We start from the raw sequence: 16,575 nt of genomic DNA on the forward strand, positions 1-16,575 counted from the left end.
CTAATATTTCATTAATTCCTGCTCTGTTGGACATCATTCTTATGGCATTTAACATAGTGGCTTAGTTGTTCTGAGTTACTGTCATCAGAAATTTTAGATAAAATTCACCTTCATATTCATGTCATATTGTTCAATTTATATTATTGTAAGTTTAGAGTGTAGATTTGTGCTAGGTGTGTCTGAATTTCTGTTGAAGTCAGTGGAATTTCACTCAATGTAGAACAATGGAACTATTGATTTTTTTATCCTGAATTGGGCATTTTTATCATGGCGTTGGGTCAGTTGACTAGGTTTTGTGAATAGAGTTGTTGCCTGTATTAGAATTTGCAACTCCCAGCTCATAGAAGAAAATCTATAGAGTGTATACCTTAATTTAGCTGTGCGAGTTGCAATCTTGTTATTGCTCTTCATGTTCTTATGTCTTTAATATTTATATATAGATCTATATATACATATATATGGATTACATATATATGGATTTCTTTTTTTTTTTTTTAAATGAAACAGTGCTCAAGTTATGTAGTTATAAAATGTAATTCTGTAAAGCTTTAAATTATATCATTTGCAAATATATGCTCTTATATAATGAATAAAATATGAAATCTCTTCTAAGAACAATGTTTTCTGAAGAAACTGCAGTTATTAAAGAAGTTAGCTTATATTTAAATGTGGTATATTTTGCTTCTTCCAGATGGTCCTCGACCCTCACAGAAAGAAATCATATCACTAAGAGCATTCATGCTTCTGTTTCTGAAACAACTTATATTGAAGGTAAAATAAGCTATTCCAGATGGAAATCTTTGAGACTGTTATATAGGTTCTTTCTTTTTAGTAATAAGCTCTTCCAAAGATGTAAATATGTGCTACCTATCAGGTATTATATCTGTTTCTGGTTAATTTTAAGGTTGATGCACATACTAACAATGAACGTAAGGGTAGCAAATCCGTATAATATTTCTTATTAACCTGACCAAACTAAGATATATATATTTTATTAAAAGTACTTCCAGAAATAATATGTAATACTGTAGAACTGTTCAGGTACTTGGGCTCATTTTTATGTGAAAATAGATTGATAATAAAAAAATCAAAGGAAAAGGTTGTGGAAGTTGTTAAATTAGTTACTGCTTTATTGGTTTTAAGGTCCTACTGCTGCATGAAACGTTTAGGACTCTTTCTGGCTCTTTCTCTCTGTTACAGATGGTCTTTGATTTATAATCTGCCATTTGAGACATGTCTGGAAAAAAGTACTTTCTGCCCCAGCTTATTCCTAGAATTTTTTCTGGTTGTGTGTCAGGGCTTGGAGGAGTGACAACAATAGTTGATATCATCTGAGTGCCCACACCATGAGTTGTATCTAGCATGATATCATCTGAGTGCCCACACCATGAGAGTTGTATCTAGCAAGAATAGAAGGCTTACTTCAGGCTATTTTGTACTGCCAATGTGATATGGGAAAGAAAAGGAAAAAAATAGAGTAGCTCTTTGAATTTAAATAGTAATTTTATAGTATTATTTCATAGAATCATAGAATCATAGAATCACCAAGGTTGGAAAAGACCTAAGAGATCTTCCAGTCCAACCGTTCACCTATTCCCAATAGCTCCCACTAAACCATGTCCCTCAACACAACATCCAGTCTTTCCTTGAACACCCCCAGGCTCGGTGACTCCACCACCTCTCTGGGCAGTCCATTCCAGTGCCTGACCACCCTTTCTGAAAAGTAATACTTCCTAATGTCCAGCCTGAATCTCCCCTGCCGTAGCTTGAAGCCATTCCCTCTGGTCCTATCACTAATGACACGAGAGAAGAGGCCGATCCCCAGCTCACTACAACCTCCCTTCAGGAAGTTATAGAGAGCAATGAGGTCTCCCCTGAGCCTCCTCTTCTCCATGCTGAACATTCCCAGCTCCTTCAGCCTCTCCTCAGCAGCCCTGTGTTCCAGACCCCTCACCAGCTTTCTTGCCCTCCTTTGAACACGTTCCAGGGCTTTTGACTGAGTCCAAGCTTTTCTTAGGCCAAGCATTACAGAATGAATTTTCTCTGAAAAAATATCCCATCTCATTTTTTCAGGATCGAGGTGTGAAAGAAGATGAACTGCAGAGCATATTAAATTACTTGCTAACAATGCACGAGGTACATTTCTGTAATTACCCGTCCTTTACTGTAATCAATTGTACGATCTCTAGGAGAAGCCTGCTGTTGAGGTTAGTTTGTAGAGTAACATTGGTGCTTGTCATACAGGATGAAAATATTCATGATGTGCTGCAGCTGCTGGTGGCACTGATGTCTGAACATCCAGCATCCATGATACCTGCCTTTGATCAGAGAAATGGGATACGGTAAGACAGTGAAGTGAGAAAATGTTTTAAAAACAGTTTCAATATTAGCATTCCCCAGATTCCATTATCACACATGATGATTTTTCAAGAATTTTAGTTATTTAAGCTATAACTTAGAAATAGAACTAAGAAATAGACTATTTTGATATCTCTGAGACAGAGGTTTTCCTCTTGAGAGGAAATTTCATATTTGAAGGTAAATGAACTGCTGTACTTGTTTCTCCATCTCAAATAGAATATGTAATTAGCAAGAAGCATCAAAAAGCCAAGTATCTATCTCAGAATTATTTTGAATACTCTAAATGCTCTACATAATTTGGGGAGAAGAGGAAGATGAGAGAGATCATGCTTTAACCCTCTTATATTTTCTCTGAAAATATTTTTAAAAATATCTGTGGAATGTATATGTTTATGTGATTGTTCATAGACTCAGTAACTGATCATTACCAGACAAGCAGTATTTCTGGTGTTTTTGTTTTTTTTTAAACCTACTTTGGTAATGCATTTTTTCCAGTGTTTATTGCTAATAATTTAATGCTTACTATATATTTTTATTTTGTGTTATTGTGAAAGTACTTTGGAAAACAAAAGAAACTTTTTAAAATAGAAAAAATGGTTATTACTGATAAATTCAACTGTGTTTCCTATAAAGTATGTAAAATTGCATGCAACTACTTGTATTTAGTTGTTTGAAATGGCAACGCAAGCTGAAACAAAACTACTAGGAATACTGGTTGTACTCTCAGTTAGGACACTTTTTTCTGTTTATTTTTCTATAGCAGAAATAGCAAAACAAGCAAACAAGTTACTTTTTGTTTTCTGTAGCATCCAGGTACTACAAGAAACACCAAGATGTGATTGTGTTCCAGTTTTTTCCCTTTGTCTTGAGCCACAGCTGCTCAGCCTGCCTTTGATTTTATTTTTCTGCTATAGAAACATTAGGGAAGTTTTTGCTTTCTGTTCTGAAGCGTTGAATTGAGTGACGAGACACCATACCTCTGACCCAAAGAATTTGTGATCAAATTCTTATGCTATGCTTGTTGTTTTCAGTGTATCCTTTCATTTTGTGTAAATGGTTGAGTTTATTATTATTTCATAACCTCATTATAAAATATTACTGTTCAGTGAAAAACAGGTTGTAGGTGTGATGTTTAAAGTATTGAATTTGTTTTCCTTTTTTAGAGTAATTTATAAACTTTTGGCTTCCAAAAGTGAGAGTATATGGGTGCAAGCTTTGAAAGTCCTTGGATATTTTCTCAAACACTTGGGTCATAAGTAAGTGTAATTTTTAAATTATTGTAGTAGTGTATGTAAGTTCTAAGTTCTTATCCTTTTGTCATAATTATCTTAATTAATTTGATAGTCTTCAGAAATAACTTAAAGTTGGTAGGTTTTTTATTTAATAATGTGCAGTTAATGTCTTTATACACTAAGAAAAAATAAGTCTTGTAGTTAATTTGTTCCTATAATGAAGTTTGAAAAGTTAGAGTGATTATCTACCAAATGTATGATATACTGAAAATTAAAACTTAAAATTATTTAAAAACATTTTCTGAAAATATATTTTAACAAATTATATGTTCAGTTAAAGGTAATAGGAAATATGTGACTGTCATCAAAAATTTGCAACTGAGATTTTCAGTGTGATTGCAATAAATGTGTCAGGGCAGTACTTTTAAAAATAGCTTCACACTGATGGGAAAGATGAAATAGAATAAGTTATTCCACTGGGAAATGTTCAGAAAGGAAAGTAAACGAAGTAAGTAGATGATCAATAAAAAGAAAGCACATAAGAACATGCCTCTGCACTAAAGGAAGGAAGAAATAGTCACATTTAAAATGAGCCAGTGTTACAAAATAGGTGTACTGAGTCTCATTTTTCTTCATTTGAAGATAAAAAGAATTAAAAAGTACTTTGTAATACAGTACTGTGTAGCCTGGGGCTGCTCACTTTCTCCATTGTATTAAAATATTCCAGTATGTAGGATGGGAATTACCAGTGCTCTTCACAGTAGACTTCATCATATAAAACCATAGTAGGAAAAGAAGCTTTGAGGTCAGCCAGAGTGCAGTATTGCTAGACAAACTTGTCTCAGTAACGTCAATGAAGTATGACACCATAATTGAGAGCTGGTTAACTGAGAACACGCTCACAAATGGGATTTTCTTTTGGGATTGAGCAAGCCAAGTAGTGTTCTGGGAATTGATAAAGCAAATTCTTAGACCACTCAAGAATCTCAAAGGACTTTTCTAACATTAGAACTTACTGAAAATCATTGAAATTAATTGAAGTTGGATTAAGTAAAGTACACCAGTTGAAGATTTGATTTGAGGCCTTTTTCCAAATAAGTACATTTGTTTAATTCATTTATAACATATCTAGCAAACTAGAGTTTAAGTTAAATAACTTATTTTTCATTGAAATCCATTTGTATGTTCCGCATCTTCCAAGATATCTTTGAATATTCTGTTACTTTCATTTAGGGAAAAAAAAACAACGCAACCTCTGGGTTATTGGTAATTGTTCACTTTATGGTCGACTTCAGCATGTAAAAATCCTCCTCATTTTCAGATCTCACAGCTAATGCCTGTGAAATGTGCCTATTTGTGCACATCTTCATATGCATTGTTATATAAAGCTGTGGTCAAACACAGGATATTCTAAGAAATTATAAAAATGTAAACCACATAAAATTATAAACTACGTATAAATTTATTTCATATTACAGGAAGCAGACATTCTGTTGCAATTCTATTTTAGTATTCTAAAGCATAATTGCATAAAGAGATGTTGTATTGTTTCAGGTTTCATAAATTATAATGTTAATAACCAATGTATACATGAAAAAACAATTACCATTCATGGATATTCTGTGCAGATTAAGCTATAGAGTGAAAGTAATTGATTACCTGGAGAAGTGACTAGTGATGTGCTGGGAGATTAGTTAAATTACTTGATTTTTCTTTGTCATCTGTGGTGATAGCTTACTTTGCCTAACCTTTGAAGGAGGCAAAATCCTGTTCTTTTTCTTCTCTGCCTCCTTGACTTTTCCTACTTCATCACTGAAAACAGTGATAGTCATTTACTTGTGTTTTTTTTTTTAATCTACACTTTTAAATCTTCCTAAAACAGAGTTATATGTGCTTTTACATTTATAATATTTTATTTGAAAATATATATAATCTTAAATACAGCAAATTATAGATACACAGTGTATTAGCCTGTGTTATATATGCTGTTCAACATGTTTTTTTCTGCAATGATTAGATATACTTGTTCTGAAATGTCTTCCATGCACTGCCTCATAGTCACAAGAACGTGTAGTTTTTCTTATAACTCATGAACTCTAAGCAACCTGATCTAGTTGTAAGTGTCCTTGTTCATTACGGAGCTGTTGGACTTGATGATCTTTAAAGGTCCCTTCCAACTCAAATGATTCCGTGATAACTCTCTCTTCAGTGTGCAGAAAAGTACACACTGTTATAAGATGTTGCCACTTTCTATTATGGATGTTTGAAACGTAAAGTATTACTTTCAAAAGTTCTAGGACAAATCTGTGTAATTTAAGCCTGTGGTATTATGATCAGTAATCAGGAAAAGGGACTTTGTTAACTTTGGAATGAACAATTGGGAAACTTCGGTGTATTTTCTTTTATATCGTTATGATGCTTTCATTACTAATTAACCTGAATAATTATTTTTGTTTTGTATTTTTATAGTAGTAGATAAATATAATGATGAAATATACAGTAAGTATTCTATTCATGATGCTGTATTTCGTTAAACAATACTAATTTTTAGGACAGATGGAATTCACTGATGTGAGCTGCTTTCTTTTCAACTTTTTAAGATGATATTTTTTCTTGGTCCTGACTATAAAATTCACCTCAATCACTATGAATTTCATACTTTTTTAGGATTATGGTGTATGAGAATTCTGGGCCATTTTTTAACACAAAAGCACATTGTAAATACAAAAAAATTTCTTGCTGAGAACCTTTGTGTATTACTGCAATAGCATTTATATATTCCTGCAATAGCATTTGTATTGGGAAAGATCTTAAATTATGTTTTATTCATAATATTTACAGAATAACTGGTTATAAAACTCTTCAGTACAACATGAAAACATTTAGCTTTCGTTTTTTTGCATTTACTTTAATATCTTAGACATAGCTGGCATATTTTTATTTTCTCTTCCAGACGAAAGGTTGAAATCATGCATACTCACAGTCTTTTCACTCTTCTTGGAGAAAGGTTGATGCTGCATACAAATACAGTGACCGTTACAACATATAATACGCTTTATGAGGTACAAATTATTAAACATACAGATTTTAATCTCTATGATAAAATTTATGGCTTAATTAAATTTTTATATAACCTTTTAATACACTTTGTGCTTTGAAATATTCTGATTTGCAAGACATCTGAGAAAACTTTAGATAGAAGTTTTAAGAAAGATCACTTTTGCTCAGAATTTTGCCACATTCAGCTAAACAGGAGTTAGCAGTGTGCTCAGGTGGCCAAGGAGGCCAATGGCATCCTGGCTTGTATCAGAAATAGTGTTGCCAGCAGGAGCAGGGAAGTGATCGTCCATCTGTACTCAGCTCTGTTGAGGCTGCACCTGGAGTACTGTGTTCAGTTTTGGGCCCCTCACTACATGAAAAACATTGAGGCCCTGGAATATGTCCAGAGAAGGGCAACAAAGCTGGTGAGGGGTCTGGAGCACAGGGCTTATGAGGAGCAGCTGAGGGATCTGGGGTTGTTCAGTCTGGAGAAGAGGAGGCTGAGGGGAAACCTTAGCACTCTATACAGCCAGCTGAAGGGAGGTTCCATTGTGGTGGGGAGGGGGGAAGGGTCAGCCTCTTCTCCCACATAACTGCTGATAGGATGAGAGGGAATAGCCTCAAGTTAAGCAAGGGGAATTCAGGTTTGATATTAGGAGAACTTTCTTCATCAAAAGAGCAGTCAGGCGCTGAATTGGGCTGTGTGATGGAATCACCATCCCTGTGGATGTTCAAGAAACGTTCAGATGCTGTACTAACAGACAAGGTTTACTCAGAAACACTGGTAATAGTTGGACGGTTGGACTGGATAATCTTGGAGGTCTTTTCCAACCTTTGTGATTCTATGATTCTGTGTTTTGACTATTTTTTGGAAATGTCATACTTTTTACATGTTGTTTATAAAACTTTATAGTTTTACACAGGGCAATATGGCAATATAATAGAACCTAATACTTAAATGTTGATAGCTAAAAAAGAAAAGAAAAAAAGGACCAGAGACCTGTTCTTCTATGCTAAAACTTTTTTCTTTTGAAAATTGCTTTTTCAACTAGTAGTAAAATGATAGCTGAACAAAGATACTATCTGAGAAAAGTAAATGTGACTTATAAGCATTTAAATATCCACCAGTTTCTCACAGAGACATAAGTCTTAATGGTAAACATTTTAGCTTATACATTATTGTTCCAAAACCATTTCTGTATGCCTTCAAATGCATACTGTCAAACCTTCAGTTCTTTTTCATAAAATGATAACTTAAAAATTGCAAAGATTCTATTCTGAGGATTTTTTCACTGGGAAAAAGAAAGTGTTTTTTTTTTTTTCTTTCAGACACAGAAAAATGTAGTGGATACTGAGGATTGGTTCCTGAAAAGATAGAATTCTGTAGGAATACTTGATGAGTGCTTGTATTTGGAATTCTGAATCTGTGTCATGTAGACAAATTTCTGCTGTGTTTGTAAATGCTTGGTCATCATCTGTTTACCAATGACATACACATATACCCATGTATTTTTTGTTGTACACATCAGGTGACTTCTCTGGCTTAGTAAGCTTACTCTGCTGTGGCTTGGCAACTTGAGTCTCTGTGGATGTTCTTCCAATATCTGTAATGATGGCCTCTTACCTTCCCCAGTTTCTAGAAGGTCATCTCGCCCTTAGGAAACCAATTAAAAAAGCATTCATCTCCATCGTTTTTCCTACCATGTTTCATCTGTCATCTTCAGAAGTAGCACAGCCCTCTTTTTTGTATTTTCCTTGTGTGATTTTATATCTGCAGCTGATTTTCAAGATACAATCTTTGGACTTCATAAAATCCGAACAGATAGGGCAAGAATAATCCTATCAAATCTTGGTCCTATGACAGAGTTAGACAATTTGTTTTGTAAAAAGTATTTTAACAGATGACACTGTAAATTTCATAGTGAAAAGATCTAAATGTGCTCTTACCAAATTTGCTGAACCTGTCTGTGTGAAGGAATTGAACCCCAAGTTGTATATCCTCCAAATTCCCAGTTAGATTGTTAATATGTGAATCATTGGCTTACTTCCAAGTTAATATTAGTTTTTGCACAACATGATCTATAAGTAATATGCTAATTTGTTGGATTTTACAACTGTGGTTAAAATAAAATAAACAAAACCAAATACAAAAAAGACCCCAGAGAGAAGTAGTATCTTTAAACATACAATCTGAAAAGTCTTCACACATGAACATGCTCAGTTGAGAATATTGAGGTGGTATGGTTAAATTTCAGTCATTTTGAAAAAGCAACTTTTTGCTCCGAGTTAAGGGATTAAGAAAAGGAACTTTATAAAAGCAGTACCTAAATGCCTTCATTTCATGTACACAAGTATTTGTCTTGAATTTTATGATTTTTGAGCATACTATTTGACCTTATTGACTTCAGTCTCTGTTTTCACTCACACTTTGATATCACCTAATTTAATACATTTCTGATAATGTTGTGATAATGCTGTGAATCCATCTATACACACTTGTTTTCAATCTGCATTTAGCAGATTAAAGTTCTTTGAGAAATGGGAAGATGCATGAGTGACTGATTGCAACTCAAAGGCACTTCAAAGCTTAAGTTTTCAGTTATGTTAGCTTATAGTTAGGGCAGAGCCACAGGACCACAGCAGTACAGAAGATTTACCCCTGAACTGTTGTAGTCATTTTCAATATTCTCTTACAAGCAAGCATTTGCATTCTATATTAAACATCAATATGTAAAAACCCACTCAAAGATACTGTGTTTACAGATGGTATTAGTTTGATTATTGATTAACGAATGAGCTAAGAGTATGCTTCAAAATAAATATGAATTACCAGTAAAATGATTTAATTGTATGTTTTGTTTATATAGTTGCTTAAATATGTTTCTTGGAAATCCAGCATTAACACCATGAAACTGTTAGCTTACTCTTCAAAGCAGAGTTGCATACGTAGTACCAGTGACAGGTAGCCTGGTGCAAAACATGTGTGGTTTTGCCTCAATACAGACTAATTAATTTTTCAGGGACAATTTGTGAAACGGGAGACTGATCTGTCTTTGTGATTATGTCAAATAACATGGCTATTCCTATGTAATGTAGTATACGACTACTCCTCTCTCCCAGCTGAGGAAAACAAAACCCATTTTCAAGAAATATTAGGTTTGGATATGGAAGGAATATAAGAAAATATCTTTGGTTATATAGTGCTCATGTAAGAATTTTTGATCAGTGAATAGGAAGGTTATGAATGAAGGATATTTTTAGAAAATGCAGTTTTCTTAAAAAAATATTATTTATTAAAATCTTTTTATGTTCAAATGATATTCTTTTAAATTAGCAGAATAGAAAAATTAGCTTGGAAGGAACTTCTGGAGGTTGCCTAGGTTAAGTTTCTGCTCAAGGCACAGCTAACTTTAAAGTTTATCATGTTGCTCAGCGTTCTCCCCAGGCAAATTTTGACTCTTGTCTCTTGTTCTTTATTTCTGAAATCTTCATTCCATTTCTGAGAATTCCTAATTTTGACATGTTTCTTACAGCAGCGTTAAAATCAGAACTGAAGTTTTCTGAAGGGTGATGAGTATTTTCACTCTTTCAGAACCCTACCACAGATTTACAAAAGTAATACCAAGTTAACATGGCAGAAATGCTTAGATAATCTACTTACTGCTAGAAACTCACTCTAGTTTATTATTATCATTTATTGCTACTGCAGAGATAATATATCTGTTCTGATGTTCTTGGAAAAAAATATGTTTGTTTTGAGAGCAGTAATGGGAGGGTTGATTGTTGGTTTAGATTTATCTCACATTCAGTATATACACAGAGTATCTTAACTAAACAAAAGTAAACTTGTTAATGAAATACTCTTGCATTTTTAACATGTCCCACCACTAATGGATCTTAAACCTGAATAAGTTATTGATTTCACCAGCTTTCTGATTAAATAGCATTAAGTCAGTTTCTGCAGTTGAAATTTATAGGAAAGCTACTTTTGGCTCACAGCAAAATTTAATCAATCGGCTTCACTTTTAATGCTGGTTGTGAAAACTTCCATAATCTTTGTTCAGTATAAAACATTTTACTAGAGATTTTCTTAAATGTAGCTGATGTATTTATTCAACACCTGTGTTGCAGTTCGTATATTAGAGTTGCTGTACACATTTGGTGTATCTTTGAACTGAGACAAATATGGTGATTTTGCTTACTGTAACAAATACATACACACAGTCCAAACAACAGTAAATACAATCTGACAATAGGTATTCTGTAAATAGGAATTACTTCATTAGGAATTTGCAGGTGTTTCAAGCAAAAAAACCTCTTCCCTTTTTATCTCCAGTGGTCAGGTGTTAAAGGCTTTAAGGTGCTAGAAATTTTGAAGAGATTAAGGCAAAGTGTGAGCATTGGAATAGCATCTTAGGCAGTTCTCTTTGCATTGCTAATATGCTTTGTCTTTCTTTGAGAAATAACATTTCAAGTCAAACATGAAGTACAACACAGAGATTACATTTTTCATAGTGTATCTCTTTAAAACACCTTGGATATTTATTGAGCTATCTAATAAAACATCAGCTTGATTCTGTTCTTGAAGAATAAAAATATTTTCCGAAGATTTTGGATATGAAGTTGAGATGTGGCTATGATAAATGGTGACCTTAAAAAATAATAATAAAAAGATACGCTGTAGCATTTAATTAAAAATGATAAACTTCTGTGTTTTAGATTTTGACGGAACAAGTATGCACTCAAGTTGTTCATAAACCCCATCCAGAACCAGATTCTACAGTGAAAATACAGAATCCAAGTAAGAACTATATATTATTTTTAAACAATAAAGATATTACCTTGATATTTTATTTTCTTTGAAAGGATGTGGCACATGAAGCACAAATAATTAATTAGCATCTATCCAGTGTGCTTGGGTTTCAGTTACTGTTTACATTCGTTGCTGAAATATAATTGCAATTAATTTTATGTTAATTTATTTTGTTTTTAAACCAAATGTTTTTAAAATGTGTGATTGTAACTAATTTATTCTTTCAAAGTGATTCTTAAGGTGGTGGCAACACTGTTAAAAAACTCCACACCAAGTGCAGAGCTGATGGAAGTTCGACGTTTATTCTTGTCTGATATGATAAAACTCTTTAGTAATAGCCGTGAAAACAGAAGGTATGTCACTATGGACAGTATTTTCTCTTCCTTCACTCATGAGTAATAGCAATCTGTTGTATTATACGTAGAGTTGTATACTCTACAGTTTAAATGGAATCTATAAAAATTAATGTAATATGTCTGTGGTAGCTTTTCCTTATCCCACAAATAGTATTTGGTTATTCTTTTATGAACATAATTTAAATTTTTATTGACCCTGATGTATTTTCTAGGTTTTCTCTTACCATTGGAATTACTTTCAGAGTAGATGCACCATGTTACTTTTCTCCTGTTTTAACCATCATAATATTAAAATAAAGAAGCTTTCTCTGGATATATTTTGACCTAATTATTTCACTTTAGATGTTTACTTCAGTGTTCAGTGTGGCAGGACTGGATGTTTTCTCTGGGATACATTAACCCTAAGAATTCTGAAGAGCAGAAGATCACTGAGATGGTTTACAACATATTCCGTATTCTCTTGTATCATGCAATAAAATATGAATGGGGAGGCTGGAGAGTGTGGGTGGATACTCTTTCTATAGCTCATTCCAAGGTAAGAAACGACTGGATGTTTTTATATGCTGGTAACTCCCGCACAGTGACTAGTAATGTATTAAGATTTAAAGTGATTTGGTGCCATCTGGTGGCTATCTTCATACATGTCAAGGTGGCGTTTGTAAGATTCTTGTTAATTTTTGTCCAGTGTGATACAGCATGTATTCATCCACATAATCTCTTCTTTCTTAAGGTCACATATGAGGCTCACAAGGAGTACCTCGCAAAAATGTATGAAGAGTATCAAAGGCAAGAGGAAGAAAACATAAAAAAGGGGAAGAAGGGTAATGTAAGCACTATCTCAGGTCTTTCATCTCAGACAACGGGAGCAAAAGGTGGAATGGAAATCCGAGAGATAGAAGACCTTTCACAAAGCCAAAGTCCAGAAAGTGAAACAGATTACCCTGTCAGTACTGATACAAGGGACTTGCTCATGGCTACAAAGGTGTCTGATGATGTACTTGGAAGTACTGAGAGACCAGGAGGAGGAGTGCATGTAGAAGTTCATGACCTTTTAGTTGATATAAAAGCTGAAAAGGTAGAAGCTACTGAAGTAAAACTTGATGATATGGATTTATCACCAGAGACACTAGTAACTGGAGAAAATGGTGCACTTGTAGAAGTTGAATCACTTCTAGATAATGTATATAGTGCTGCTGTTGAGAAGCTCCAAAACAATGTTCATGGAAGTGTAGGTATTATTAAGAAGAATGAGGAAAAAGATAATGGTCCATTAATAACTCTGGCTGATGAGAAAGATGAACCTTCTACTAACAGTACCTCATTTCTCTTTGACAAAATACCTAGTCAGGAGGAGAAACTTCTACCTGAACTTTCAAGTAATCATATTTCCATTCCTAATGTGCAAGACACACAGATGCATCTTGGTGTAAATGACGATTTGGGATTACTTGCACATATGACGGGTAGTGTAGATATGACATGTACTTCAAGTATAATAGAGGACAAGGAGTTCAAGATTCACACAACTTCAGATGGAATGAGTAGTATTTCTGAGAGGGAGTTGGCTTCATCATCTAAAGGATTAGAATATGCTGAAATGACTGCCACAACTCTTGAAACAGAATCTTCTGGTAGCAAAACTGTACCTAATGTTGATGCAGGAAGTATAATATCAGACACAGAAAGATCTGATGATGGCAAAGAAGCAGGAAAGGAGATACGGAAGATCCAGACCACTACCACAACCCAGGTAACTTTCAAGTGCTGTAGCTATATACATCTCTTATAATCACTCTTCTTTACTTCCGAATGCATTAGCAGTTTGAGGTCTGAGAGATTTTTGAAGTTTTTTGAAGTATATTTCCTGCGTAATATGACAGGTGTCCATCCTGCAAGCCAATTTGCTTTGAAAATTTCTAAATTTCTTATCTTTTACATCTGTGTAAAAAAAAAAAAACAACTGTTGTGGTTGTGCATGCTTTAATTAAAAATAAATAAATAAATAAGCTAAAAGAATCTCATCCACATCCGCTTCCCTTATTTTATGTAGACAGATTAACTATTGCTTATAGAACTCTGTTTTAGGCCTCTTATTAGCATGTGTTATAAGATTAGAAATATCTCTATTTTGTTAAGGGATACACATAGCAGTGTTTCTTTCCTCTCACTGGACCATTCTCAGTGTAGTTTGTCTTTTATAGCACTTTAGTACACTTTCTCCTTCCTATACAGGAATGCTGCCATAAATATTCTCCACATTAAATCCAAGCAAAGAAGGGAGTTAATTTAAGGAAAGTGGAAGAAAAACTGTGATTTGAGCTCCAGACCAGAGATCATCACTAAAAGAAGAGATACGTACTTTCTTCTTAGGGATTCCTTCTGTTTCTGTAGAACAAAATTAATTTGCATATTAGAACTGTTGATAGAGTCTAGGAAGTAATCAAAGATTGCTTTTGAGAACGTTATTGAGTGAAAAACTTGATTATCTTAGCAAATTAACTATCTTACTTATAATGCCCGTAATGCACAGCACTATTTTTCTTCTAGGATTTGAAAACTGTGGAACAGCCATTACTTACAAAAACTGCTTTTCTTGGTGCTGTATAGTATGTACCATAAAATCACAAAGTTTCAGAGTTGCACTGAAACTTATTACTGGTTACTCTGACTAGTGGGTCCTGAAGTCTCTCTCCTATGGAAATAACTTTTCTTCTGAACAGGAGAGCAGATAGAACTCAAAACTTTCCCTAGGTAGCAATTATAAGAAATGCATAGAGTAATTTTGTAAGCATTTCTCAAAATTATGAAATTCCTCATCACATCAGGGATAGAATATCAAGCACTGTGTAAATGTTTCTGTGTTTGGAAGAATTCTGTGTAATAAACAACAAGTCCTGAAAACTTTCAATAGGAAGATTGATAGGAACTTATTTGTGGTCTTAAAATTAAGACTGTTAATAACATTCAAACTGATAAATGGGAGAGAATGGACAAGAACAAGAAAAAGGAGTGGATAGTTTTTATTTTGAAATGATTTTTTTTTTATTACAGAGTAAAAAGCAACTGAAAGCATTCATCTGCTATGCAGTGATATATACAAATAAACACTGAGTTAGTAAGATGTCTTTAATGATTTCATACTGCTGTCAAACATTCTGTTTGTGTATGGCTATTATGACTTATTACTATTCTGTCCTTTAGCCTCTTTGATAAATTCTGCCTGCAGTACTTGAATTATAAAAACTCCTCAAGCCTTTAACTATATGTTAGGATTAAAAATTATATGTAAATTTTAATGAATTTTATAAAAACATTATAGGACATTATAAAAATATTATAGGATAGGAAAATGGAAATATTTTCAAATTGCCTCACCCTTACATTGACAGAAAATTCCTAACAGATCATTTGGATTTGCAAATTGTGTAGAAACTAAGTAAACGTCCAAAGCACAACTGTTAAACTTATTTACCTCATTTGATTCTCCATGTGTTACTTAAATTGCATTTATTTCCCACTAAAATCCTTGATAAACTACAATGAATTTGTTTAAGCAAATAATACCTCTTTCATAGTTTTCTCAAAAAAAGTGTAATCACCAAAATTGTCATAATCTTTAAATCAGTTCTTCAAACATGTTTTGAAATACCCAATGAACTGTAAGGTGTCCATAGTTAAGTAATTTCTGTTTAAATGAAGTTAAAGGTTTGTGTTTTTTTTTTAATACAAACATGTATTAAATATTGAAAATGGATTGGAAGTAGTTGTCTTTAAGGATCTGTTCCAACCTAAAGCATCCTATAATTCTACCCAAGGATTATCATTTTCATAAGTAAAGAACACTGATAAAATTACAGTTAGATTTGATTGCAGCATATATGAACACTTTAGCTTTGATTTCAACAGCTTTGAGACCTCTGAAAACACCGTTTGGTTTGTTTTTAAGGCTGGCCACCCAAGTAGATAGTTGGTTTTCATGGTCGTTTGAGCACCACACATCAAAGATACTGTTGCAACTAAAGCACTATTGACTTGATAAAAAGCTACTCTGTTCTGGTATGATTATGATTCCATTATTGCAAGTGTCATGGAAAATGCATATAGTTATATCCAAAAGGGAACAAGTGGTATGAGAATGGCTATGCTAACTTAAATTTTTCTAAAAACATACCTACAATCAGTTCCCCGTCTTATCAGAATGTGGTAATCATGTCTTACTCAAATGAAGTGAAGGGAGGCAAAAAAATACCCAATGAACTAAAGATGGGATCTAACGCATATTTCAAAAAAGATTTAATGCTTCTATCAATGATAGAATCATAGAATCATAGAACTGCTCAGGTTGGAAAAGACCTTAAAGGTCATCAAGTCCAACCACAAGCTAGCCATCCTGCCCTAACTCTAACAACCCTCTGCTAAATCATGTCCCTGAGCACCACATCCAAACGGTTTTTAAACACATTCAGGGATGGTGGCTCAACCACCTCCCTGGGCAGCCTATGCCAGTGCTTCACAACCCTTTCTGTAAAGAAGTTTTCCCTGATATCCAACATAAACTTAGCCTGGTGCAACTTGAGGCCATTTCCCCTCGTCCGGTCACCTGCCAGCAATGAGAAGAGACCAACCCCACTTTTGCTGCAATCACCTTTCAGTTATTGAAAGAGAGCAATAAGGTCTCCCCTCAGCCTCCTCTTTCCCAGATTAACAGCCCCAGTTCCTTCATTCAAATTGTAGGCCAAGTGTCAAAGAAAATAAAATAAACTTCCTTCCATGA

General features: G+C 33.8%; 1 protein-coding gene across 3 annotated transcripts in view; it reads left to right on the forward strand.

Moving 5' to 3' along the window:
• NBEA (neurobeachin) overlaps positions 1-16,575 on the forward strand; it is a gene marked incomplete at both ends in the record, with an annotated part of 460,977 nt that overhangs the window by 126,655 nt on the left and 317,747 nt on the right. For all 3 annotated transcript variants that reach the window (XM_079549697.1, XM_079549699.1, XM_079549698.1), the window contains 9 exons: positions 692-771; positions 2,074-2,136; positions 2,245-2,342; positions 3,525-3,617; positions 6,547-6,655; positions 11,352-11,433; positions 11,675-11,798; positions 12,144-12,336; positions 12,532-13,551. In XM_079549697.1, coding sequence (XP_079405823.1) covers positions 692-771; positions 2,074-2,136; positions 2,245-2,342; positions 3,525-3,617; positions 6,547-6,655; positions 11,352-11,433; positions 11,675-11,798; positions 12,144-12,336; positions 12,532-13,551 — 1,862 coding nt within the window. The remainder of the gene's footprint in view (positions 1-691; positions 772-2,073; positions 2,137-2,244; positions 2,343-3,524; positions 3,618-6,546; positions 6,656-11,351; positions 11,434-11,674; positions 11,799-12,143; positions 12,337-12,531; positions 13,552-16,575) is intronic.

The sequence above is a fragment of the Tetrao urogallus genome (assembly GCF_951394365.1).
Source record: "Tetrao urogallus genome assembly, chromosome: 1".
NCBI classification, from domain to species: domain Eukaryota; kingdom Metazoa; phylum Chordata; class Aves; order Galliformes; family Phasianidae; genus Tetrao; species Tetrao urogallus.